Raw genomic sequence first — 27,946 nt, 5'->3', positions numbered from 1 at the left:
GCTTAGAAAACCACCATTTAGTGATTAATGCAACTTGATTAGGCCTGAAGCCCTGAAAAATCACATCCCACTTTCAGACAAGCTTCTAAGTTTGAAAGGGGTGATGAGGTCACTGGAGGGGGTCTTTAAGACTAGCCTGGGAATCAGTGTTGGGACTGGGGCCTGGGAGTTCAAACTCAAACTCCCCCCAGGACAGGAATGCACACAGAATGCCAAAATCCATGTGGGAGTTTTGTCCCCTTTTTAAAAGATGCAGCACATCGATTTACATTTTTTAGTTATAGTCCCAGTGTAAGAAGCCTGACGATATGTTTAAGAGTGCGTGTACTGGCAGGTACGGCACTTTGTGAGTGCGTGTCACTCGACTGCAAGGCTGGCTGTTTGTAAAGGTAAATGACCGACTGAGAACCTTCACAGACACAGCGGTAAATGACATTCAGTCCGTCCTTCAGTATGAACTGTGTGCGTGTTCTCAGGCTTTTTGTCCTCAGGTACCTTGAGGCCTGGGTTGGCTATGAGCCTGGTGTTATCACTCAGGTAGGCAGTGTAGTGCTCCACCATACGCTTTGTTTCTGGCTGACTGAGGTGCTCATAGGGTGAAGAAAAACTACCAGCTGCCAACATCACAGTTGGGGACTCTGAGAAAGAAACAGAAAGAGGGACAATCAGAGATGCTAATCAGTGTTTTTACTTGAATTATCACATTAGTCCAGCTCTGTGCTCTTCCTACCAACGGTGGCAAGCTGTTTAAAGTGCAGGCAGGAGCTGGGCTGACCCAACAGGTCCAAACGATGATAGAGCAGCTTGGAGCTGGGAGCTGTGTTCAGGTTTTTCAGCTGCTTCACTGGAATCTCGGGCTGAATGTACACAATGCACAGGATGAACGACGTGTCCTGAACCTAGAGAACAAGCCAAGGAGAGAAGGGAGCTTAATTTTAAATTTAAAAAACAGATTAAGGCAACAGTATTCCAAATAATTCTTTTAAAATCATATTTTCAAACTTCCCTAAGCTTTCTCTGGCTTTCAGTCCTAAGCTTCTTCATCCTGCCCAAGAATTAAATTGTCATTGTTCCCAAATATGAAGTTTAAAGCAATGCAGTTTTAATAATTACTAAATAAATAGGAGTAAATAGGAAATGTGTCTGCTACTACTGTCAGCCTTTAATTAAAATTAATAACTGGAAGTGCTTATTTTTATTAAACTGTGCAACAAGTGCTCGCTAATGTGTTGGTAAGAGTGGACAAAAAAATGAATGCCTGATTGCACTTAAGATGATCCATTCACTGTTGTTTTTCATGGGGCTGAAAGGAAAATCCAGAGTATTTGATGCTTCAAGCTCCAAACAATGCCACAGACTGCAGAGAGAAGGATGTACTCACTGCACTTTCTCGAATTGGACATAATGTCCGGCGCTCGTCTTTTGCGGCCTCGTGAGCTGACCAAAGGGAATATGGTGTCACATCTTTAATAGACTGAAGTCTAGCAGTGGTTGAGATTCTGACAGCACCCATATATACCAGCTCTGTTTTCTGTGTTTCCCATCAGCTGCCACCGCCAGAGATTTATGGGCAGCACACAAACAAATGCGCCCGCTTTAGCAACCGGCTCTAAAGGAATCCCACACAAGGCTAAGCCTGCTCTCATGACTCCCCCCCTCCCAAAATAAATGATGCAGCACACTCAAATGTACAGTAGACAGTTTTCAGAACCACCCAGGAGATTTACAATTCAAATTAGAGCAAACATGAATAATGATACAATCCAAAAAGGGGCCCTCGTGGACATATTATTTGCACAGCAAAAAACAGATTGTTTGGAGGGAAGAGGCAAAAATAAATATATTAAAAAAATATTTTCTGTTTTCCTTTTTTCTGCCTCTGGAAAGCTCATTTAGAAAAAATGGAGACTGCTGCCAAACTCATGGCAAAGGTGACGTGTTGGAGCTCTAATGCCTGAAGAAAAATAAATAAATAAATGTCAAAAGCTTTTTAAAAAGCCTAAAGTGAAATGTCTAAAATTAAGTGTGATATTTCTGCTCCTGCCAAAAAAATAATAATAAAAAAACTGAAATGTCAAAAAGCAAAAAGACTCGCGTGAGGCATGATATTATTGCCGTCCAGTTCCCCATCTGTTCCTTTAACATGGCACTTAAGGGCCTTGTGGGAAACGTGGATCCGGGGGGGACAGACAGTTTCTGAGTATGAGAGCTCTTGGTTTCATTCAGACGAGCTCGTTTAAGGTGGGGCCGGTGGAGGTTTGGTGAAGACATAAAGGCTGGGAGCATAATTTCTATGCTGCTTTAACACAATGAGAATGATAAAGAGCTTTGGACCGCAACGGGAGAGACGGGGAGAAAGTAAATGAAATCTTCAGTGCACCAACCATAATAATGGCTCATTGGCCCAGAGCACTGACTGACTGTGTAAGCTTCCCTTTTGGGAGGCACAATCATTTTGCCTACACTCACTCTGTCCTACTGCCATTGCTCTGAAAGTACTATCCTCTTGTTCGATGTTGCATTTACATATTTCTTTCCCCTCTGGCAAGGTTTGAATATATACAGAGAGTAAAATGAAAGGGTCTGAAAAATAACAAGACTTCTTCTATATTTGGATGAAATAGCATTTAAACATAAACACGTCTTTTTTTTGGGTGTGTGGTTGCAGATGCGAAAGAGTGAGCTGAAGTTTATTGTGGAAACTAAATGTCACCAGTGACCAGGGGGCATTTGTTTAGCGTCTTTTTACCTTATCCTTTGGGGCACCTACCAGTTTCCAGGCATAGCTGACATTGTACGCATCCTTGCTGTTGTCCCTGAGACGGTTGGTGTGCCAGGACAGAGAGGAGTTAAGGGGCACTTCAATGATCTGACTGCCCAAAGGGAGACTGCAAAAACAAAAAACAAAAAGCCACATAGTATAGTGCATATCTATCCACCCATGGCTTTGTTTTTAAATTCATGCAATTGTCCTTTCTCACCTGAGGATGTTCTGCCGGACAGCAGGGAACCCTGGGATGTTCTCATAGTGGATAATATCTGTGTGCAGAGGAGGCTCTGTCATCAGGTAGGGCCGTGTCAGAGAGGGGTGCATGAGGGTGTAGCCTGAGAAATTAAACAACCAGTTTGCAGTTACATTACACAAAAGCACAGACCAACACAGTAAATAAATACTGCAGAGTTAGTAACGATACTGTTATTACTCAGCATTAAGTCATACTTTTTGCCAAATTAATGTGCAAATCATAGCCTAAATTTTCTTTCCATTTCACAAAACAATAGATCGGTGTCTTCAATGCTTAGACTTTACAGCAGGGATCAAACCAGGGTTGATTCTAAGGATGCAGGCCTTCCTGTAGGTAGCTATGTTAATTTCCTTGACTAATAATTTTTGTCACAGACGTCGTCAACAACCAATTTTCTCCTGATGAAAACAAGACGACAGCTAAATAAAAACTCATGCACGAGCACAAAAACGATGATGCAATGGACTGACACGGTCTTCAAGGAATAAAATCTAGATGAAAATGTTCTGGAGCGACAAGATCCAATCAGAATTAATTAAGCTGTGTAAAGAGGCAGGACAGGTTTGGATGGGATCCAATCAGAAGTTATCTCTTTCTGCAGCAAGGTCAGACGCACATAATTTAATCTGATGCTGACAAACGGACTGGGTGAAGGGGACGCTCCCATGCTCCCAGTTTCTCATGAAAACGTGACAAAATGTGAACACTTGAGAGAAAGAGAAGCGTCCACATATGGACACATTTCGCATTTGATGTCAAGGAAAATAAGATGCTTTGCAAACCGTGTGGCGCAACTTTCACAGGTAAAAACACATCAAACCTCAACTAGAATTAAAAGAATTTTGATGTCTAAATTATGACTAAACTAAATGACATTTTAGTCAAAAGTTTGCTGTCAACATTAACACTGGTATTTAGCTGTCAATGCATGAGGGAAACATGATTTATAAAGGGCTATTAAATGCCAGGAAGACTGAAGTCCTCGCCTGTGCCCCTGATATTTATAAACCAGTAAGAATGCTACAGTTTGGGATTCCAGGTGAATCTGGAAACTTGTTTCCATTTATAAAGTAAATACACTCTGAATAAATAAATTATGATATCAAGTAAACTATAGTAAGGCCACCTCCTCCGAGGCTTAATAGAGGAACAATCTAAGACTTTAAAGTTAGGAAAGGATCATTTCTGCTGGTTAGGAGGAGGAGACGTCTTTAGTTACTTGTCACACTTTAAAACTTGAAGCACAGCCTTTACCAACATCTTAAATTTCCCTTGTGCAAAATTACAGCATCTAGCCTTGAAAATTGCCCTAGTGGCAAACAGTACTTTGTGGTACTGTGATAAACGGCTCTTAAGAAGCAGTAATCATTCTGGGAGAGACAATAAGCCGTTTTATATGTGCTGGTGCGAAAGATCTAAAAAACAAAATCTTGGAGTTTTGTGTTTGTGAGTATTGTATATTTACTGAAAGAGAGAGTGCAGTGCGTAATTTTAAGATTTACAATTATGCACTGCTACAACTACAGTGCATACAGTATATACGCACTTCTATTAAATCCATTTTAGAAGCAGACTTGTATACTGGTAAACACATATTGCTACACGTTCTCATATGTGAGAATATTTTAAATGGACTAATCTGTTTTCAGTTCTGTACTCCTGGAGCTTTTTGCCAGCTGCATGTTTACTTTAAATGTATTTACCTAAACTCTAATTGGCAGCAGACGATTTGAATGCCAGCTAATAACTTTAATGGGACTCATTTGTCAGCGTTTACAGAGTTGGAGCACTAATAACCACGGCACAGTAATAACTTGTAATTTGATGGAATATTTATTACAATAACAGACATTTTAGATGAGGGGGGCAAAAAAGAGACTCACTGAAAAGCACTGAATTCACAGAACTGCCAAAAAGCTAATTATTGCTAGCTAATTAATAGTAAGAAATATGCTGAACATGTTCATATGCTTTCCCTCAGCTCTCTCGAATTATTACTCCGCCTACGACTCACTCTTTTTAAGCTCCTGAAGCAAAAAAAAAAACAAAAAAAACCCACACACAAAAAAACACTTAAGTTATTTTTATTTCTAATAAAAGTGCCTCCACACCCACTTCTATAGGTTAAGGGTTTAGGTTAAATTCAGTTGTACTTGGGCATATTCATTTTATCTATTTATTGCCACCAACATATTTAAAACATATTAAAAACAAGTTTTTCTAAAACCTGATTTTTGTTCTTCATGTTTTCAGCTTGTCAGGAAGACAAACTCTTCAGCAAATATTCCTCGGTGTAAGTAAAAGGTATCACTTCTAATGCCATTTTGCCATCTAGCAAAACGGTGACTGTTAAATGTCATTTCTGTCCAGGCCCACAGAGCACAACCTAGCCATTTCACAGCACCAGTAATTGAGTCAGAACCCCCTCAGCCAAGGCCAAGACAAACCAAGACCGGACATGAGCGATATTTGTAATGTGGCGTGGCAATCCACTGAGGCATGGTTCGACAAAGTGAAATGCCAAAGAAATGCCAGTGCTACCTACAAGACGCCAGCTAGCCTAATAAAGCGTAATGCCTGTGGAGGAAGCTGAGACACAAAATGAAGTGTAATTCCATTTAGAAGCAAATAAACAACAAAGTGTACTTAAGTGTGCTTCTTTAAAAAACGGACTAATTTCCTGATTGATATTTGCTGTGCAGGCGAGGCCAAGCAAAAGTGGCAATGTGACACTTGGATTTGCCCCACTGCGTTTAGCACTACCTGGGAAAACTGTTATTACTGCACATGAAGAGAAAACGAGTCGAGAAGAGATTTGAGGCGGACCACAACAAAAAAGTCTGGCTGTAGGTAATCCTGCCGATTCTTCTGCGATCATGAAAAGACACGTGTGTGTCTGTGTGTGCGTGAGTGAGAGAGTGACAGAAAGAGACTGGTTTCTGATGAAAAGGTTTGCACTAAGCTGATTACCACCTCTGTGTGACTCACCTTTGTTGTCAATAAGGAAGGTGTATGACGCGAGCGAGTCTTGATAGTATGTAACATCCTCCAAGATGTACGCCAAGTTCACATCCACCCCAACCACTCCCAGGAGCTGGTTACCAAAATAACACGGCCGGCTCACAGTCATAATAAACCCTGTGGAAAGTACAGGCAACTATGTAAGGTTCACTTCAGGTTTAAGCTTGCCACACTAAGCGCTTTTATGAATGGGTGTAAACAGGTGAATGAGGCGTGTTGTATAAAGCACCTATAAAGTCCTCCAGGAGAGCAGAAAAGCTCTGTATAAGAACCAGTCCACTTATCATTTATATAGTGTGTCAAATCACAGCTGCCTCAAGGCGCTTTATATTGTACTTTATATTGTAAATAACATTAAATAATACAGAGCGTACAATAATACGAGATGATCAACGTCTGTAGAGTTTAGCTAGCTGCTCGGCACTGTATTGGCACATGGCACTGAATTGGATAACAACTTTAAAACTTAGTTATAGCACTTACAGAAATACATCTACTGCAATTGCATTTTTTACCCACTGCTTTTTAATCCATTATTGCAAATTTAAATATGCCATATGACAGAACAAAATCTATAGTGTGATTAAAGTGGTGGCTGGACTGTTTTACATTTTGAAAAGTTGAGGCTAACAAAAGATTAAATGTGGTGTTGACGCTGTCAAAAAAGTCTCAACTGGCCTAAATGTGAGGATTTCAAAGTTAATCGGGAATTAGAGTAACTCAACATATTACTTCCTCGTGATAAGTATGGTATCACAATGCAGGGATTTTGTAATAATCCGCACAATGCATTTACCTTTTAATTATATTTACTCACTGCGCTGTCATATTAATTTTGTTGTAATAGTGTGTGCCCATATAATGACGTGTTCCTTTTTTGCCTTATTTACCTATTTACCACTACCATGAGGATTGACAAAGCAATGGCTGCCAGTTGTGGTTCAGCATCAGTTCAGTATGAAGTTTCCTTTGGTGCAGTTCGGGCCACACTACTCACCATCTCCCATCGGGTCGGCGTAGGGTAGGCTGAAGCGAGCCAGGTCAATCATGCGATTGGGCAGATTGATGTAAAAACGCCCCACTGTCGTTTCCAGGTTGCTCAGTTGGTTCAGCACCATCATGCTGCCCTTCACCACCGGCATTACTGAAGCTCCTGCTGACCCAGACGAGCGGTCTCGGTCAGATGTTCGGTCAACGCCGTACTTCAATGAGTTCTGCTCGGCGAGGTCCCTCAGGAAGGCCAGCTCCTTCAGGCCTGTAACTCCCTCTGCAAGAGGAGGGAGCGGTGTAGAATATGAGCGTAAAAAAAAAAAAAAGAGTAGACTCGATGACGGAATTTGTTTGATTTAATCAAGCAGGGATATTAGGAACAAATCCATAGCAGATGGCTTGGCTACAGGACTGTTGGACGGGGTAATTGTGCAAATCAAAAGAGCAGGGAGTGGTTGAAACGGAGCTAAAAAGAGTAAACAGCTCTTCACTAAAGAGCGCATGACTCAAATTTCTATTATAAAAAGGCAACCCACTCTTCTCCATGTCCCTACTAGCAACAAGACAATTCCTTGAAGGAGTAAGAGAAGAAGTCACATCCTTTCCACCAAACGGTCAGTTAATTCAAAACAATTTTTGTAACGAGAAGTTCAATTTTTAGCACAATGAATCTTCTTGGTCATCAGCAATGAGCTTATGTCATCTGGATCATAACTAACACTGCTATCAAAATTTCAAACTGATTTGCCATCACCAGCGAGCCCTAACTTGTGATCCTGCATTGTGATCTCTATAAGCTTTTACCCGTACAGTCCCATGCATCTGCCAAGCCCAGCTGTCATCTGTCAAGCTCAGAGATTGTGACATAAACGAATCCCTTATCGCTTTAAAGAAAATATACAATTAAGACCTTAATGCACACTTCAGACCATCTTTCCAAGCCTCATAAGGTCATTTAGACGAGGACGGATAACTGTGGCTGGCCCTGACAGCTGTGACATGGAACATTTGGCATCTGACAACCTATTGGGAAGGATAGAGCGAGTATCCAATCGCTGAATGGATTACAGCAGAATTCCTTTTTAATGCCAGGGCTCTGCTCCTGTGATCATTACACTGGGCCTGACAAGGGAGCCGATGCAGCCATGGGCGGCAGTTTCAACCAGAGTGGATTTTTTTATCCACTTGTATCTGTTCACTTGAACCTGTGAGGGAAAAAATGTTTGCAATCCATCATTCTTTTCACCTCCTTTGTCTTTTGTTTGGTGTGACTGCTATGACCTGACATTAACAAGCTTTTTCATTCAATCTGACACAGGCCTGCACGAGAAAAAAAAAAAAATGAAATGGTAGATGTGCACCATATACCATCTTGCAAAATCAATGCTTCTTTATGTTTCTACCACTACCAAGAGTACCTTTAAACAGCCTAATATTAGAAGAAATTGAGTTTACTGCAAGATAATTCTGTGAAATCAACACTAATGTCCCCCTCAGTTCCCATTTCTTTATAGCTTGGTTTCTTGTAATAATCCTTTGAAAGTTATCTTGACCAATAGTTCCAGTAGGTTTCCAGGACAGGTTCCCTTGTCTTTCTTTTTTTTTTTTAAATGCCAAAGATACCACATTTTGACAAGCATAAAATAATACTTTTGAGGAGCAAAGTGACTCCTGACTACTACTCAAGAACTGTCATATCATATGGAAAGCATCTGAACGGGAATGGCTTCATTTTTTAGTATGACAATGATCCCAAACAGCAATAAAAGCATACTGGGATAGAAAAAAAAGAATGGAACCAGTAATAGTAATATTAGTAATCAGTCATGGGTTTGCCCCCCCCAGACTCCAAAGAGCAATAAATGTCCTTCAAAAAGCCTGGAGAACTACTCCTGAAGAGTACTTCTCAGGAATACAACAATAATAAATGATTATATGATGTATTTCCATGTATGTTTGCACGTTTCAATGAACTGGTTTTCACAGCAAAACAAACAAATGAGGGGTGACTCAAGACTTGCATGGTACTGTACTGTGAACTCACTTGTGGGTCTAAAATCAGGTAATGGCTAAAAATATCTCATATTATTATATATAAGTGTATTAGTTGGTTAGTAAAGAAGAAAAAGAAGTGTATTCTCTGTTTTACATGACTAAGGTTTACTTTTTTCCCCCCGGTCAGAAATATGGCGAGCGGTTTATTTTTAAATAGTGCAACTGTTAGATAGCATCAACATGTCCAGTGGAAATTTTAAACCATATTCTAGCTGACAAGACAGTGTTTTGGTCAGAGTATCAGACATTGTTTTGGTAACAGAGGTGGACAACAGAGACAAACACAGGAGACTGCTGATCTCCTTGAACAATCAGCACTTCACATTTGGCAGGGGATGCAGGGAATCAGACTCCCACAGCAGGCCTTTCAGCTGTGTGCAGCAGCATCAGCAACAATACAAATGTTTTTTCTGAATATGCAATGCTAATAAACTCAGAGGAGGATAGATTTCTGCATCCTTTTCATCATCTCCCTTTAAAGAGCCAAGGTCCTCTGTCAGTCACACAGAGAGTGAGCAGCACGCTCTTTGAAGTCTCACTCTCTCCGCTCTTAGATGTACCTCATTTCCATTTCTCGATGCAAAAATAATTTGTATTAATGGTGGACTAAAGCAAGCGCAGCAGACACGGGTGTACGTGTGTTGCAGAGGGAGACGGGAATTAGGAGGCAGATGGAAGGACAAGGACAAATTTAGAGGAAAAGGAAGCATACTTACTGCACAGACAGGCACAAACACAGAAAACAAAAAGCCTTTGAGGTTTCAAAAGCACCTCTCTAACCTTAAGTCCCAGCAGAGCCAAAAGGAATGAAGCACCAGATCAAGAAGTGTAGAGAAAAAAAAATACACGTCCAGAGGTACGGTAAATGGAAAAACTGAATTTCATTAACTGTGTCGAATAGTTCCTTATAACAGAAAACCTGAGTAAGTTTTCACCCACCATTCATGAGAGCGTACGTGAGGATCATGACCGAGTTGTTGAGGTGCCGGTTCTCCTGTCGGACCACACTGAGCGTGGCTCTCTTCACCAGCTCCGATGATTCTCGAGACGTGACGCCAGACGACAGGTAAATGATCACCATGTCTGTGGCTGATGCACAAACGCACGTTTGCTACTATCAAACTCAGTGATGAAAACATGCTAAATCTACATTAGTGTCTTCTTATCTGAGACTTACTGCTCTGTTTGTTGTGACTGGTGGTGTTTCGAAGCAGCTGGAAGGCCTTCTCGAAGCCAGCTGCATGCTGCGTGGCTCCATCAGACGCCTTGACGTTCGACACAAAGGTGCTCATCTTCCTTTTCGTCTCGCTGGTGGCTGGAGACAGCAGACTTTTGTAACACTGGTCTAGAGAGCAGGAGCGAACGGTCTCTGCCACCGAAAGTACGGAGATCTGGGAAGGAGCAAAAGGGCCATCAAACCAAGAATGATAAGAGATGTAAATACAGATACCTGATAATGAAGAAAAGCGTCCCCTTTCACAAACCTTGTCATGCTCATCTATGGCATTCAGGATAACAAGCGCTGAGTCCTTGGCGATCTGAAGCTGGGTGTCAGTTATGGAGGCTCCGTGGTCGATCATAACCACAATGTGTTTAGACTGTGGACGCACTGCAGAAACGTACACAGGCCTGCACAAGTACACACACAGATACACAAGCGGGATATGGACTGATATCAGTTTTAAATTATAAACATACTCTGTTGCCTAGCAGTTTCATAGTTTTAGAGGAAGTCTGGCACCTTCTTCACTCTATGCTGTCATTACAGAGTTGGTAACACTTTATAATACAGTCTGCAACTGTGACATAACTCCCCTGTAATTAAATGGAATTTCAATGTATTTTATTCAAAATTATAATTTAACAATATTCACCTACAAATAGTTAAAGGTAGATACACAGAAATAATAATACTGTAAGTAAATTTATGCAGCGCATAATTAATTGTAAGTAATGTGTAAGTAATTTTACATAGTGCATAACCTCTGGGTGCTTTACAGGAAAAGATACTGCAAGTAATTTTAAGTACTACGTTACTTTTGGGTAATTTTGCAGAAATGCAATAAGACATCCATCATACACATCACAGAATGAATAGTTTATGAAGATGTTAAAAAAAATTAAAGGTGTTAAAACACCTGCTTAATTCACGCCATAATACAGCCTGCAAGCCAAAATGCGCATTGTATTAACATGCAAAATGGGATAATATTTATTTTCCTTCAAAATTAGGATGAAATTGCACAGTACTTGTATCATTTCTGTGTCCTTGCCTGTAAAATACCTAGACTTAGGCAACATTTTATATTACTCATGTACTACATGAAATTACTTATACATTACATACAAATTATGGAAACTAATTACAGTATAATTATTTTTTGTTTCTTGCAAACACCTGATTTGTTACCCTCTTATTCTAGTGTACATATTTTTAAGTATTTGTAAGTAAATATAATTAATTTGCAATTTAAAATAAAATGCATCGAAAGTCTATTTAATTATAGGTGAATTACACTGTTAGTTGTGGACCATATTATTCAATTTTCAATTTTGTTATTTATATAGCACCAAATCACAACAACAGTTGCCTCAAAGCACTCTATATTGTAAGGGAAAGACCCTTCAATAATACAGAGCAAACAGAGAAAAGCCCAACAATCATGACCCCCTATGAGCAAGCCCTTTGGCAACAGTGGGAAAGAAAAACTCCCTTTTAACAGGAAGAAACCTCCAGCAGAACCAGGCTCAGGGAGGGGCGGCCATCCTCTGCGACCGGTTGGAGATGAGGGGATTACACAGTGTTACCCAACCTGCAGCTATATAAAAAAGAATCATCCAAAAGTAAGGATATTTGGTTAATAATGCTTGATTGTGGTTGGGGTTTGAAGAAATATGACAATATTTTGAAATCCAGCAATATGACCTGTCATCAACCTTCTCAAAACAAAAACACTTCATGTTTTTAAACTCAGTGAATAAGGACTAAGAGTCTAAGTCTCAACAAAACAAAACAGGATTTATTGTTTACATCTTACTTCCCCCCTCTCCACACACCAACTGAATTTGTTTTGGAAAAGTGAGGCTACAGTTGTCTGACGACCTGCAGCATTTACTGTGGAAAATTTCACCTCTAAAGAACAACTACCACCGTGTGTGGCTGTTGTCGAGTAATGACATGTTTCTTTCAGAAGCAACTCAAGCAACATAGCGTGAAAGCATTGGTTTGGTCTTAAAATACTGCTTACTGCAACTAAGTTTCCTAAAAAGTTGGGATACTGTGTCAAGTGTAAAGAAAAGAAAAGAAAAGAAAAAGAAAGAAAAAAAAGAATGAAATGTTTAATTAAAAATAGTTCAAACACGGTATATCAAATGTTGAAGATTCGGCTGCATACCGCTCGTGTGTAACAATATTTCATTGATTTGGTGACACTTGTCATTTGAGGTATCACTGTATGTGTTATGCTTGTATTATAAGCAGGTGGAGCTGCAGAACGGTGCAGACTGTAGGGGGTCAGTGGCTCTTTGTGTGTGGTCTGCTGGACAAAGCGACACTAACACGAGTGATGTACTCACAAAGCCTCATTCATACTTGAAGCAAGCCAAGCAACGTCATTTCTCCCATGGCTGCACGCCAAACTCACTGACTTGAACAGCAAAAAGAAAAAAAAAACAATAACTCAAAAGGAATAATAAAAAGAAAACAGAGGCCAATGCGAAATGCACAAGGGAGCACGAGAGAGATGCCTTTCAGCGATGGGGTGGGGTGGGGGGCGGGGAGAAGGAAAAAAAAAACCCATAACATTGGAGGTGTGAAATTCCAGTAGGCTTTAGTGGTAAAGAGCCACATTCCTACCAATGGCATGTGTGGTCGGGGTGTATGAGGGCAGGATGCCATCAACATGCCCTCTAGGCCACCCCACGGCAACTGGCAGAGGAGGAGGGACGGAAGGCGGGGAGGGGGGTGGAAGAGGGTGAGGAAGATGAAGGCAGGAATGAGCTGCCGTGGCATCACACTTGAACAATCTTTTCCATTATTATGTGTGATATTTGCTGACAAAGTGCAAGTTGTACCTATAATCTTGTTTATTTACATTGAAAACAGCTGAAGTACAACAACACGTGTTATAAGCGACAGTGGCTGTTCTATACCTGCTGCGGTGCTCGTAGTTTCCTTTACAGTGGAACTTGTGGGCGGGGAAGACTGTGAAAATGCCCTCCTCCGAGCTGAAGTACTGCCACTTTATACCCGGGTTGGACTTCAGGTTGTCTGCCAACACTGCAATAGGGAGAGAGCGAGTGAGAACAAGGAAAAAGAAAAAAGAAAAATACATTACTAAAGCTGAATGGGGAAAATGGGAAAATATGTAGTCAGAAAGTTCAGCACACTTGGAAGCTTTTCTTGTTTGGATTTGGCGTGCAAGTTGTGAGAAACACTACATATTTCAGGAGTGAGACCGCAAGTGAGTGACAAAGCATCTACATGAGAGATCAGCCCTAAAGAAATATGCTACACGACATGTTCATGCATCACTGCAGTGATGTTTTACATTTCAATAACACCTCGACGCCTGATGGCGATGATCATAAAGTGTTGCTGGTCATATTGTCCTGTCCATAGCTCATAAGACTGTATAGCTCTTCCAGGCACTGCATTAAAAACTGAGCATTAAAAATACATCTGACCTGATTTGACCTATAGTATCTTGCATGTTTAACACAATGAGACAGACATGTGCAGCTGCTACAACACAGGACAACATATCTAACAATGCCAGCGCTGTACAGGAGGGAGAGTAGACAGGAAATACTCTCCAGAGAACAACCCTGGATAATCGAAACCGCTGTTGCATGCCACTACCTCTCTCTCTCTCTCTCTCTATTACAGGCCTCATTAGATATATACATAACAGATAGAGAAATTCATAACAGATAAATAGTCAGGCTTGCTTACATCTTAACATATGACAAGGACAAATACATCTGTTTAGGCCTGGCTACACCATACACAACTGTGCCAGCATAAATTAATGAAGAATAATTTCAAATTGTTAAACTACTGGTTAAATTTCTTGTATTTGAAGTCTGGCTTTTGTCTGAAATTAGAACTCTACTTATGTGATACAGTCTGCTAAACATAAGCAAGAATCCTGGGACCGGTTGCGTCAGATGGCCGCCCCTCCCTGAGCCTGGTTCTGCTGGAGATTTCTTCCTGTTAAAAGGGAGTTTTTCCTTCCCACTGTTGCCAAAGTGCTTGCTCATAGGGGGTCATATGATTGTTGGGTTTTTCTCTGTATGTATTATTGTAGGGTCTACATTACAATATAAAGCACCTTGAGGCGACTGTTGTTGTGATTTGGCACTGTATAAATAAAATTGATTTGAATTGAATAGAAAAACTGCTAAATTTGCCCCCTTTAGTCACGATTATACTCAATTATACTTACAGGGACAGCTGGAGTCGTGATGTTCAAGGAGTCAATCCTGTTATGCTTCTTTTATACTTCTTGAGCATATGTGTAGTCGATTCATTGTAATGTAAATTCTCCAAGGACGAGCCCTCGTTGTCAGGCAGACATGTGGACGCCTACAATTCCAATCGCACTCACTGTCTAATAGCAAACATTTATGCCACCCTGACCCAAGCGGAGTCTCGCAGGCCTGTAAAGCATAGCTAAGGCTTCAGAGGTACTACTGACCTATTCACCAGCCTGCTGTGATAACACTGTGTGAACTGTGATTATATTTTTAATCAGAAGAAATTAATACAAAATACTTTAATAATTTAAAAACATGCTAAAATTGGCTATTTGCATCATTACTAACTCACAATAATTTTAAGGTTTTCGGGGGGTGGGGGGGTGGGGGGGTAAAAAGATACACATACTATTTTATATTTTATTTATTTTATGTGAGCATATAAAGAATATTAGCTGTTATTATACATTAGCGGATATATTGTTAGCAAAATATTTTACTTCCCTAATGTCCTCACCAACCCTGAGAACTCCAGTATTGGGCAGACTCTAGAAATAACAGCCAAATACAACCTCTGCAGAGACCTGAAGCCTATTTGCTTAAAACTAACAGAGTGATTTTTTTTTTAAACTGGGTCACAAAGTCAACAGTATCTTCACAGAGACCCCATCACAAAGCCAACAACTTCCTTTCCACTGACTGCAACACAAAACGGCCTTTCACAATGAGGCGCGGGGTGGGGGGTGGGGTGAAGCTAGCGAGACACAAATAGAAACTTTGGGTCCTTCACAAGGCAAAAAACAGAGACAGAGAAGAAATAGACCGTAACCATCAAAGTAGGCTTCATTAAAATAATACAATGCAGCTGTTAAAACAGCGTTTGATTGATTAAAATACAGGAATGCAGACCAGCCGTGGTGAATCCAATCAGCCTCAGTATGCCAAAGGAACTAACAATACTATTATAAATGAACAGTCCTCCTAATGTACATCTACATTTGGCAGCAGACTGAAGAAAGTAAGTAACACAAATGGCAATTTTGAACAACTACTTTGGTTTTATTAGCCACACAAGACTACAATCCTTTTTTCTTTGCAAAGACTTTAGTCTTACTGGAGTGTTTACTTTTTTAGCAAGAAATTTAAAAAAAAAAAAAAAAAAAAAGATTGTGGTTTTGTTAGCAGCTCTACTTTCTCACCAGCCATTTTGCCATTTCGCTGACTAATTCTTGTTATTTGTAAGATTTTTTCCATTACCTCAAATTGGATTTAAAATTACTTGTTAATTATAGCTACAGTCTTTCCCAGACATGCTAACTACCAGCCATTGCATGTCAGCTGGGTTTCTATGATCCCCAAAATGTGGTTCTTGGCTTGTGATCACATTAAATTAATCACCTGCTAAAGAGAACTTGTTTTGACCTTCTCCAACCTTCCAGATACATTACAAACCACAGTTGTTTTCCCTCCTCTAAGGGTGGGACGGAAAAAAAATCCCAAGTCAAATGTTCAACTAACGCTTAAACAAGTTACAGAAAACAGATACATCAGAGAGCTGCTGTGAAACTGTCCAAGGGCCAAACATTATAAACTGCAACGCCAGGCTACATTTACTTGGCGAGGAACATCTTTTTGGAGACACAGCAGGTTTGCCAATCATACATCATCCCTGCCCAGCCACTCCATCCGTCTCTCCGGGCTTCACATAAACAGGAACCACTCAGTTGTGTTGACAGTGGAAGAAGGGTTCTGTATACATCTGTCAGGCTACAGTACTCCATTCTGCCACAAATGTTTAGATCTTCTTATTGAGACAAGCTAAGAAACTGGAACTAAATGAAAGCCATTTCCTCCAATCTTACTACTCTTGACTATCAGCAAATGACCTCACTTACTATGATCCAGATATTACACTTCCAGTGGCACTCTCCAAAGTGTATCCTCATTCTAGCCCCACTTTAATATATTTCTTTTTGAGGAGATTGTAGTAAAGCCCTGTCTTTCATTCTGTCAACAAGTGTTACATCAATGGAAAAAACACTGTGTTCATCATGAACACAGAAAAGATAAGATCAAGAAAAGATATTTGTATTAAACTTTTAAAAATGCTTTCACAGCAGCATTTATTTCCTGTGAATTTCTGTTTTCTTTACTTACTTTTCTACCAAATAACATTGTATGTAAGAATGCAAATGTTTGACTATAGCACACATTAAATGGTCTGTAGCCTGCCAATTTGAGTCAATGAGGTCTGAGTGCAAAATCAGCTCCAGCTAATCCAGAAGTAAAGTGATTTCACAACTAGTGACTGCTCCTGCCCAGCTTCCTGTGCTTTTCTCAGGCAGCACACTCCCCTTAACCACACAGACACCTTCTCATTATTGTATATACTAGAATGCAAACCATGCAAACTATGGAAAATGTTTAGATTTCTCCTGTTTAGTAAATATTATATGTACTGTGTTTTGTGTCAGAATTAAAGTATTTGCTAAAGGTGGGAATAATGACATACAACTGCTGCAAGCAGAGGTGGGTAGTAACGAGTTACATTTACTCTGTTACATTTACTTAAGTTTTAGAAGAACATTTTTTTTACCTTCATTGCACCATACTTTTTACTTTTACTTGAGTACATTTGTGAAGAAACACTACTTTTACTAAGCTATATTTGACAATATTTGACTTACTACTTTTTAAAAAATAATTAATTTCACACATTGGATAATACTACTAATAATGGATCATGCCGCCTTGGGGCTACCTGTAACTCTTTCACCAATCAGACGTAGCCATGCAGTCACATGACCAGATATAAAAGGCAGGCCGAGCAGCCCAAGCCTTTCAAACTAGCGGACACGGACTGAAGAAACACATCAAGAAATGGCAGAGGCAACTGTCTGCACCAAAACTGAAGAGGATGAACACCCTTGGCCACATATACAAAGCATGTTTCGCTTTAAAGGAGTCCAAAAGAACAGCTATATAATGCGATGTCTTCTGTGTGAGCCAAAACAAACCGACATTTCAGCGTACAAAAACTCAACATCTAACCTGAGGAAACATGTCGCGGTAAGTTTGGTCTAAATGTCTTTTTAGCTATGCTTAAGTGGTTAACACATGAATTAAATGTCTGAATTTAATGACCTAATAATTTTATTCTGGTGTGTCGCGGTGAGGACACTGGTCCCCGAGGACTGGAGCTTTGCACCCATGGGTTATAGGATCACAGTCTTAAGGCCTTGTCCACATTAAAAATTAAATTATTTTTAAAAAATTGTGCATATCCAGAATCATTCCCTTTCTCTCCTAGAAAAACATTAGTATAGTAATTAAGCTGGTTTAATATTTTTCTTTTCTCCACAAGTGACTTTTGTCTTGACTCTTTCTTCAAAGAACTACAGTTATTAAGGTGTAGAAGTTTATAAAGATTATAAAGGTTCTAAACATTTTTTGAAGCAGAATCTATTGACTAGCACTGCTTAGCCTTGCATATGTTCTTATTTTTAACTTAAACTGGAATTATTTGTGTGTGTGTGTGTGTGTGTGTGTGGAAACTCACTTAATGTAGGCACGACTTTGGTTTCTCTTCCCTTTCTGTCGTGTTCGGGTCAAATCTGACTGATTTACAACTTAAAACACACACAAATGTTGTGTTTTACATCTGATTGCCTCATGATACCTTCCACACTATGCACTTGAACATATAAAAGTGATGATCACCTCTTCATCGAATTTTGAGTGTTTTAATCAACATCTGTTAGGACTTCTATTAGCACACATGGTGTTCCCAGTCAAAAGTGACCAACATAGAAAATGAATGGGAATCCACCCACTGAACTGAATTTGGTGGTGAAAAATGGTTTTTGTGCTAGTTGAACTCTCCGGTCTCATTCATCCCCCACCCCTTACTGTAGCACTCCCAGACAAAATTGAGTGGTCTGTTTTAACAGCTCTTAAATTAGCATAACAAACATTTTTCACCACCAAATTCAGTTCAGTGGGCCATTCAGTAGGTCGTTCAGTGGGTCTTTCATTTGGTCATTCAGTGGGCCGTTCAGTCAATGGGGGTGGGGAGGTGAACACGACAGGAGGGTTAAAAATATGGGAACATTGTTTTTTAAAAAGTGTATAGAAATTGCTTAGTCACATGTAGTTTCATGGTCTATTTTTTCTGCCAACAGAGGGTTCACGCCACCAAAATGAAGATGTATACAGAATTAATGGACAGCCACAGAAAACGAAAGTCGTCCTCTTCTACCGAGCCACCTATGAAGAATGCAAAACTTACAGATTCTTTCACTGGCTCTAGGCGGGTAACACAAGCAACGTTTGACAAGCTTCTGCTTACGTTTGTATGTGAAGCCAACCAACCATTTTCTATAGTTGAGACATCGTCCTTCAAGACTATGATGGAAACCTTGCAACCCCAGTGTACAGTAATGACAAGGAAAACATTGTGCTCAAAAATACAAGAAGCTGCGAAGAACATGAAAAGCATAATCATCAAAAAACTGAGCACTGAACTATGTTGCTACCACAACAGACTGCTGGTCTGCCAGACAGCATAGCTATTTGGGAGTGACTTGTCACTGGATAGATCTCTTTAGAAAGGCATTCTGCTGCACTAGCTTGTAGACCTCTTAAAGGTTCGCATACATTTGATGTTCTTGCTGCAGCATTAGAAGAAATCCATTCAGAGTATCACATCAGAGATACAGTGACCAGGACGACGACAGACAGTGGTTCAAATTTCTTGAAGGCCTTTCAATTATATGGTGAGGAGAAAGAGGAAGAAACAACCAAATGGCAGGAGGATGGTGGGTCTACCCTTGATGATGCAGCAGAAGACAGTGAGTTAGAGGTGGAGTATCAAGATGTCTTTGCTGTTTTGAATGACAACACAGGTCTTGAGTACCAGCTTCCAAGGCACCAAAAGTGTGCGTGTCATCTACTCAATCTTATATCAACAGTTGATGCCACTGCTGCAGAAGCTACCAATAATACATACAAGAGGCTGTCTCAGTCTGCTTTTGCAAAATGTCATGCTCTGTGGAATAAAACCAGCAGGTCAATCACGGCTTACGAAACAGTGGAACGTGAGTGCAAGTTGCAGTTTCTTCGACCCAATCAGACTCGTTGGAGCTCCCTGTTCCTTGCTGTGGAAAGAGTTGTGCGCATTCATAAAGAGCAAGGAGAGAAAGCAATCCGCAATGTTTGCACGGCATTAAAGATAAAGATGTGAGTTGATGGAACTGGTTTTTAAATATTAATGGGTGAATCCACCCTTTATTTTAAGTGACTTTGAGACTGACAAATGTGAATATTACTTATCAATTACTTAAACCTTTACTGTCTTATTTAGCAATCATTTGCAAATTTTACAGACAATGCAGTTATTACATTGTTGTAGAAATGGCTATGACTTCTGTTTTGACACGTTTTTAGGTTCAATCCTGCTGAAATGGGATTTTTGGTTGAGTACACTGCTGTGATGAAGCCCGTTGCCATGGCCCTTAACATCCTCCAAGGGGAATCATCTGTGCACATGGGTTTCTTGCTGCCAACACTTTACCAGTTGCTGGAGAAGCTGAGCAGGCTGGAGTCATCTTGCAAAATGTGTAGACCTCTTGTTGATGCGCTGCGGGACGGGATCCAGAAACGTTTTGGAGAAATAATGAAAGACCCTGAGCTGATTGCAGCTGCAATACTTCTACCAAGATTCAGAACATCCTGGTCCACAGAGGAAAGCATCTTAAAAGCTGGTATACTTATCCATTAAATTGTGAGCCACTAGATATTGACTTATAATTACTTTCCTTGTTACTGTAACTTGGGATTATAGTGTTAGTTAGAAACCCAGAGGCTGACAAGAGTTAGAAACAAACATCTCCGGTGTGATAAAAAAATTTCACCAGTAGCTCGGCAGTCTATAGGGCACAGTAATGCACAGACCTAACCATACATCTTTCCACAGGTCTGAACTTTATCAGACATCAACTAGACACAGAGCTGGATGAGGCCAGCACAAACAGCAGCCTATCTGACGAAGATGTCTTCTTTGGATCCATGGGGTCAGGAAAGCCAGAAGCAGGGGAGCTGGAGAGGTACCTTTCATGTCCATTCACTGGAGGTATGGATCTATTACATAGCTTTCCTCACATCAAGAAGCTGTCAATCAAAGTCAATACAGCTCTTCCTGCATCTGCAGCCTGTGAGAGACTTTTTAGTCAGGCAGGACTCCTGTTCACTGCTAAACAGTCACAGCTTCACAGCAGGAACCTTGAGAGCCAACTGCTGCTGAAGCTTAACCATCATTTCACTGAGTGAAGAAACTATTTATGGGAAAGTGAGCCCTCTTGTATGTACGTCACATCGTGGAAGTTTGTATTTGTCTTTTATGATTGGTTTTAATCTGATTTTAGTGTTTATTTGAGTGTAGTTTTTATTTGCATCATTTTATTCTGTTTGTATTGCATGTTTTTAGTGTTTTTATATGACATTGTGTTAATCCACTGTGTATATTCTTGAGGTATTTTAGTATACAAAGAACATTTTATAGTTTTGTTAGAATTGTGTTTATCTATTCCTGGTGAATTTTAGTGCAGATGTTTGTTTTGTTTCTTTTTTTTTTTAGAATTATTGTTTTATTCCTGCTGTCCACATTGGGGAATAAACTTTTCCTGATTAGACCTGTCGCATCTCTGTGCCCTGTGTTTCTGATTCGCTTGCTCCCTCTTTGTATTTAAAAGAACCACCCCTAGTCTGACATTCTGGCGCACCAGCTTTAGTGTCTACACACATATGTTGAAGTTGCCTCGTTCTAATGTTTTCTCGGAGGCAACCATTTCCATCTTGTCACTGGAAATGGTTTGCACTGTTCATATATTTATTTACTGTAGGTACTGGTTAAAAAAGCTTTGCTGTTAAAAACTTGAAATCTGGAAATTAGAATTGTTGTGCCTTATTTTGTTAATGGTTTTACATATATTCTATTTGAAAATACTAAAATTTGTGCATTTCTTTAAACAAACTAAAAACAAAAAACAGACATTACAACCAGTTACTCAGTACTTGAGTAGTCTTTTCCAATCCAATCAAATTTGGATGGCGACTTTTCACTTTTACTTGAGTATCATACTACATGCCATAATTAGTGTCATAATTAGTTTAGCTAAAGTCATGTGAATGCTATGTAAGTAGAAGAAAACTGTTATTCGCCAGCTTGTCAAAGATGGCAGATTGCCTCGGGCATGCTAAATATGAGTCAGTACATACAGTGGCACTTAAGTTTAAAGACAGAGTTAAAGGTGCTGAAAGAATATCGGTATGTACAAGTGTGCATATACTTCAGATTGATGGATGAATTGTTGTCACATAGCATCTTTAACCTAGACAGTGGCTATAACTTCTTAAAAGACAGCCTACAAAAACACAACTCAGACAGAGGGGCGAAAATGGATTACTCCAACTTGTTGGTACTGATATCTCCAAATCCATCCACCATCTTTCCCTTCAATTCAACAGAAAATGGAAGGTAGGAGGAGAGAGAATGGACAAAATACAATAAACTCTCCAATCAGCCCTCACTCCTTCCTCTAACTTCATTTATCATTCTCTCCCTCTCAATTATCCCTTGCTCTCACCCACACGGGCCCTCCCTCCCCTCTGTGGCTGCTTGTTTAGACTGGGCCGAGACAAATGGAAGGGAATGAATACACTGAGAGTGTGGGGGTCAATGAGGGCTGAATGTGGTGGTGGTGGGGGGGAGGGGTAACATGAACTTGTCGTGACTGACTCGTAAGGAAAATAAAACCCTGACGATGGTGACGTGTTATGAATGGCAGTCATTATGAATGGTTTACAGAAAAAGTACCAGGGTGGGATATTTGGGGAGGAAAAAAGCAATTGGGTGAAGGCAGAAATGAGATGACAGAGATGGGTTATATCCATGGTTTGACTCAGATATGTGGCTAAGTAAGTTAAGAATACCTCAGGAATTTTGGGGGATTTTGCAGCAAACATTAGATTAAAAAATAGATTTGGCTCTACAAATTGATAAGAAGATTTGAGTAGTAATAATTATTACTCCCAATTCCGCACGATACTGGCTCCACAGAGTTGTTGCTAACACAGTCGCCTAACAAATAAAAGATCTCTGCTTCAGTTAGGGGAGGAGACCCAAAGCCTTTTGGGGTTGTGTCAGGAAGGACTAGCTGCTAGGGCAACCCGCTGTGACAGTGATCCCTTAATGTATTATGTGGACATAATAAATGAATGCATTTTTAATTGTTTTGTTGTTGTTTTTTTAAATTGGAAGTTAAATTGATCATTATGACTGGTCAACACAACACTGGATGGCAATGTTTTTAAAATACTTGTAAAAACATCTCTCAGTGATCAGTGAGATTTACCTCTAAGGCCAGCAAAAAATGAAAGTGCAGCTCACTGAATAGAGCTGGAAGTGATTTTAACAAGTGACTGTGAGTAAAACTGCAAAGTTAAAAGACATCAGGAAACAGGTTCAATATTCTGGAGTCTGTGCATATACTTCTTTTCTGGAAATAGAGCGAGCATGCTAGGGAGCAAAACTGGGGAAAACAAAGCAGCAGGAGGAAAGTTGCCTTTGCCTGCCTTTAGTCAATTTTGTCCATTTTATTCTTAATCAAATGCAGAAAGACATGCAGTGCAGACACATATGGGAGTTTTACGTGGTAGTATTCTGCAATGTGCTTATGCAATTTGGAACAAGGCAGGGAGAACGCCATAAAACTACTTTCCATCACTTCTAATAGCTACAAGGGGAGTGTCGAGGTTGCGTACAGCATGTGTGCAATTGCATATGATTGCACCCGATTTATGTGAGCTGATGAAAACAAAACTGAGAAGCCTTTTTTCAACAGGATGATAACACAAAGTGCGAGTACAACTGCAGATGAGAGATCAAAGTCGAACAGAGTGCTTTGGACACAGACAGCTTATTATTTTAATCTGACATCAATTATATATATTTTTAAAAACACTGCAGAAGCAAAGAACACAAATTCTTAATGAAAACTGGGTGCCATGGCAACTGCTGGCAAATGATTGCCTGCTTCAAATAAAGTCAAAAAATGGCTTTTAAAAGTTTGAATGCTTTAAAAGCTGTGTGTGTCTGCGTGTAATTTGTTAAAGCAGGTCAGCTCATGGACTACCAAATGATAGTTCCCTCATTGGATGTGTATGTACCGTGTGTGTGTGTGTGTGTCAACAGACCTGAGTTGAGGTCCCGTCCGGGGTTGAAAGCTCGGCTGTTGACGGTGGGGGAAAGTCTGTCACAGCAGATGGTCTTGGAGACATTGGTATTGAAGTTTCCATCAAACCTAAATGCACACAAACAGGCAACATTTGAGAATTTATAGAGCGTGTGTCCAACTCATTTGTTGGTGGAGCTGCTCTGGCTTTTCTCTCAGCACACATTTACAACTGCTCCACCACTTTACTTCCTATAAAACGAAAACCTGCAGATGTGCACACAGAGCTCATCAGACTTTAGAGAATTGCTTGTGGGCCTACTAAATATTGATATTTACCAAGATCTACATAAATTGCACAATTAATAAAAGATATACGGCACGTGGAGACATAAGATCAATGAACATGAAACGTCAGCTGAAACTAATAGACTATGCTTTCTTATATTTGAGCTACACTACATCACTAACTGAATCATTTGTTGCTCAGACCTCACACTAAAGCTGAAGTTTCAGCTAGTGAACAATACTTTCCATGGAAAACTGCTTGATTCCCGCTTTTTCCTCTAACAAAGCTAATGCCCAGTTCCCCGAATACATATGAATGTGATTCTAAGAAGGGCCATCGGCCTAATTGGATGATTCAAAGCATCTGTTAGAGCGCCCCAACTTCTGCTGTTTGTCTCCATGTCAGACGTTTCATTTTTCCCCTCATTTCCCCCCCCCCCCCGGTGTCATTTTGAACAAAACACTACAGTGACCACAGTGAAAATGTAGCTTTTCTGTGGTTGTGGGATACACACTTACCAGCCACTTTGTTAGCTACACCTGTTCAACTGCTTGTTACTGCAAACATCTAATTAGCCAATCACACAGCAGCAACTCAACACATTTAGGCAAGTAGACATGGTCAAGGCAACTTGATGAAGTCCAAATCAACCATCAGAATGGAGAAGAAAGGTGATTTAAGTAACTACGAAAGAGACATGGTTGTTGGTGCCAGACCCACTGTCCTGGGTATTTCAGAAATTGCTGATCCACTGGGATTTTCCCCACACTGCCACCCTACGGTTTACAGAGAATAATCTGAATAAGAGAAAACATCCAGAGTGTGCCAGTTTATTGAGCGAAAATGCCTTGGTGACATCAGAGTAGAATGGTCAGACTACTATGAGCTGATAGGAAGCCAAAAGCAAGCTACAACTTAAGCTTCACGCTGAACCTTGAAGCAGATGAGCTATGGCTGCAGAAGACCACACAGATTGCTACTCCTGTCAGCTAAGAACAGGAAACTGAGGCTACAACTTGCATAAGCTCACAAAAATTGGACAGAAAAGTGTGAAAACATTGCCTGTTCGGATGAGTCTCGCTTTCTACTGTGACATTCAGATGGCAGGGTCAGAATTTGACGTAAACCACACGAAAGCACGAATCTATGCTGCCAGGCTAATGATAGTGGTCGTGTAATTGTGTGGGGGATATTTTCTTGGCACACTTTGAAGCACTGAGCACCAACTGAGCATCATTTAAACACCACATTCTACCTACATATTGTTCCTGACCGTCAAAACCCCTTATGAGCACAGTGTACTCATCATCTGATGGTTACTGCACTTAAACATGCCAAGTCACAAAGCTCAAAGCATCTCAATCTGGTTTCTTGAACACATGAGCACCGTTGGGATGTGGCATAAAGGGAGATTCACAATATGGATGTGCAGCCAACAACTCCGCAGCAACTGTGTGATTCTATCGACTCAATATGGATCAAAATCCATGAGGAATGTTTCCAGCATCGTGTGGCATCTGTGCCAAGAAGAAATGAAGGCAGTTCTGAAAGCAAAAAATGTGTGAATTTGGGGGGGGGGGGGGGTCTAACACAGTACTAGCCAGGGGTATCTAATAAAATGTCTATGGGAGCACAGTTGGAAAATTTATGTACATGTACAATGATAAGGTTGGAGCAAAGTAGAGTTTTTACAGCCTGAGAGGGTACAACGTTGACTGCTCAAGCAACATGTTTGTTTAAGTCCTGTATTCAAATACTACCTAAGATGAAGTAACACTATGCAGAAATTGAGAAATGAACATGAATCACTTTTTTGTTTTTTTTCTTTTTTGGGCAAAGTTAGTTACCGCTATGCATCAGTGCAGTTTAACAAAAACCCAAATGTGACACAAATGTGAAAATTCAAATGTAAATAGGCTACAAATGCTTTTTAAACTTATATATACAATTACAATGGGTGCACGCTAACAAAACAGTAACGACAGTCGAGCCAATTAACACCAGTGGCTGACATTCCGAGTTCAGCTTAAGGTTATGCTCAACATACGGCATGTGAAGAGATTAAAGTGGAAAAGAATGGTGGGTGGGCTCAGAGAAGAAATGCTGACAATAACCGCCTCCATCATTTACATCAACAAAGCAAACTTCCAAACAAACTGAACCGCAGAAATGTTTGGTCGCCCTATTGTTCTCAAGCCCTTGTGACACTTTGTGATACATGTCAACATTTAATGAGGCCACAGAGTTGAACTTTCTCCGCCCAAACCAGACCAAGTAGCCGATAAAGAAGGATGCAATTAACCAGGAAATGTAAGCAGATATTCATATGTGGGCCAGACCATCTTCAGTATTTATAGTGTCTGCTCCTTATCTTTTTTGAGGGCCTTAAAAAAGGAAGCGAGCTAGATGGAGAGAGATGGTGGTGGTGAAAACAGAGCAAGGCTTCGGGGTCTGACTGTGATCTAACACAGTGGAAAAATGAGTGGGAAAAGGGGAAATTTTTTCAAAATTGTGATAAGAGTGCACTAGTGTTCCCAAAATGCAGATTCTTGACTGTTAGCAATCAGGGATAAGACTCTGATGTCATCAGTCCAAAAAAGGATAAGCAGCATTCTTTTATCTCAAATCACAATGAGCTTTTAATAAGCCAATTAAAAATAAAAACTCTTGGAATTCATCATTTCCTACACAGCTGCTTGCTTTTTCTTCCTCATTAGGCATAGCTCTTTAACAAGTCCCCACTGGAACCTGGTGTGATGCGGAAGACGCGGCTCTACGACGGCACTGTCCTTGAGCACACAAAAGCCCAAAAGTATTAAAGATGTCAAAAAATGAAACGTCGCACATGACCTATCAGTTCTTTCTCACCTGTTTCAGCGCCCAGCGACAGCCTAAAATGAGCTACATGTACTGTTCACTCTAAATGCTGGTTTCTGCCATACCCACAAAACGGGGGGTGGGGGTATGCAGAGTAGCAGGCTGTTCTGCACCGCACCAAGCTTTGGTGCTTTGATCCATGCCTCCAAGTGGACCTTGCCAACCCCCCCACCCTCATCTGGGTTAGCAACATACAACCACACGTGTGCACACATGTAAACACACACTGTGCACACTTTTTGGCTCCCTCTGCTTGCAGACCTGGCGCTGGCCGTTGCTGATTGACGGGTCCTGTGATGTACAGGCTGCATTTGAACTCCGCTCATTTAGAGTCCCACAAGGCCAAAGTCATTACTATTCTCCTTCAACGCACTCTGCATAGAAGGGGTGGGCAGAGACGCTCGGCGAAATGTGTGCCAGATAAAAAATACATTTGCAGCTGCTTTGAATTCCACATCAAAAAACATGCGAAAAAGAGAGAGGGAGAGCTGGGAGGAGAGCTTCGAGTCTGATCAGACATCTTAATGAGGGCAGAGAAATCCGTTTTCCAAAAAGGCCCAACACGCGCACACATTTTTTATATTTCATATATATTTTAATATGCATGTATACATATGCACACACAAAAACCAACAGTGATAATCTATCAAACTATCACCCAATGTTGTTACAAGACCTCTGCACAATCCTTTACATTATTCTTACATTTAATAAGCTTATTAACAAATGCAGAGGTGTGTTCTACAGTTACAAAACAGACAAACATCAGTAACAATCACCTTTTTTCTTACTGGGGCTGAGTTTGTACCAAAACCAACCCTCCCATTTCCCTCCTTCACAGACTAAAATGGGCAGACTCTTCTAAATAAGGCAGCACCTGCCGTTTTCCAGCCATCCCCCATTTTTTAAAATCTATTATATTAAGGTGCCCCCTGCTGCAAGAGCCACGTATATCCGCAAAGCAGGCAGTCCCAAACCAT

General features: G+C 40.4%; 1 protein-coding gene across 1 annotated transcript in view; it reads right to left on the bottom strand.

The window, feature by feature from the left end:
• Positions 1–27,946, bottom strand: part of cachd1 (cache domain containing 1) — a 96,910-nt gene that overhangs the window by 21,561 nt on the left and 47,403 nt on the right. The window contains exons 4-14 of the mRNA XM_063460289.1: positions 23,823–23,929; positions 13,245–13,371; positions 10,577–10,721; positions 10,270–10,483; positions 10,032–10,181; positions 7,045–7,314; positions 6,015–6,164; positions 2,982–3,105; positions 2,771–2,888; positions 731–899; positions 496–638 (exon numbers count right to left, since the gene is read on the bottom strand). Coding sequence (XP_063316359.1) covers positions 496–638; positions 731–899; positions 2,771–2,888; positions 2,982–3,105; positions 6,015–6,164; positions 7,045–7,314; positions 10,032–10,181; positions 10,270–10,483; positions 10,577–10,721; positions 13,245–13,371; positions 23,823–23,929 — 1,717 coding nt within the window. The remainder of the gene's footprint in view (positions 1–495; positions 639–730; positions 900–2,770; positions 2,889–2,981; positions 3,106–6,014; positions 6,165–7,044; positions 7,315–10,031; positions 10,182–10,269; positions 10,484–10,576; positions 10,722–13,244; positions 13,372–23,822; positions 23,930–27,946) is intronic.

Source organism: Pelmatolapia mariae, linkage group LG17 (assembly GCF_036321145.2).
Source record: "Pelmatolapia mariae isolate MD_Pm_ZW linkage group LG17, Pm_UMD_F_2, whole genome shotgun sequence".
Lineage (NCBI taxonomy): Eukaryota > Metazoa > Chordata > Actinopteri > Cichliformes > Cichlidae > Pelmatolapia > Pelmatolapia mariae.
Note: the sequence above shows the minus strand (reverse complement) of the source record. Positions and strands in the feature narration are given on the sequence as shown.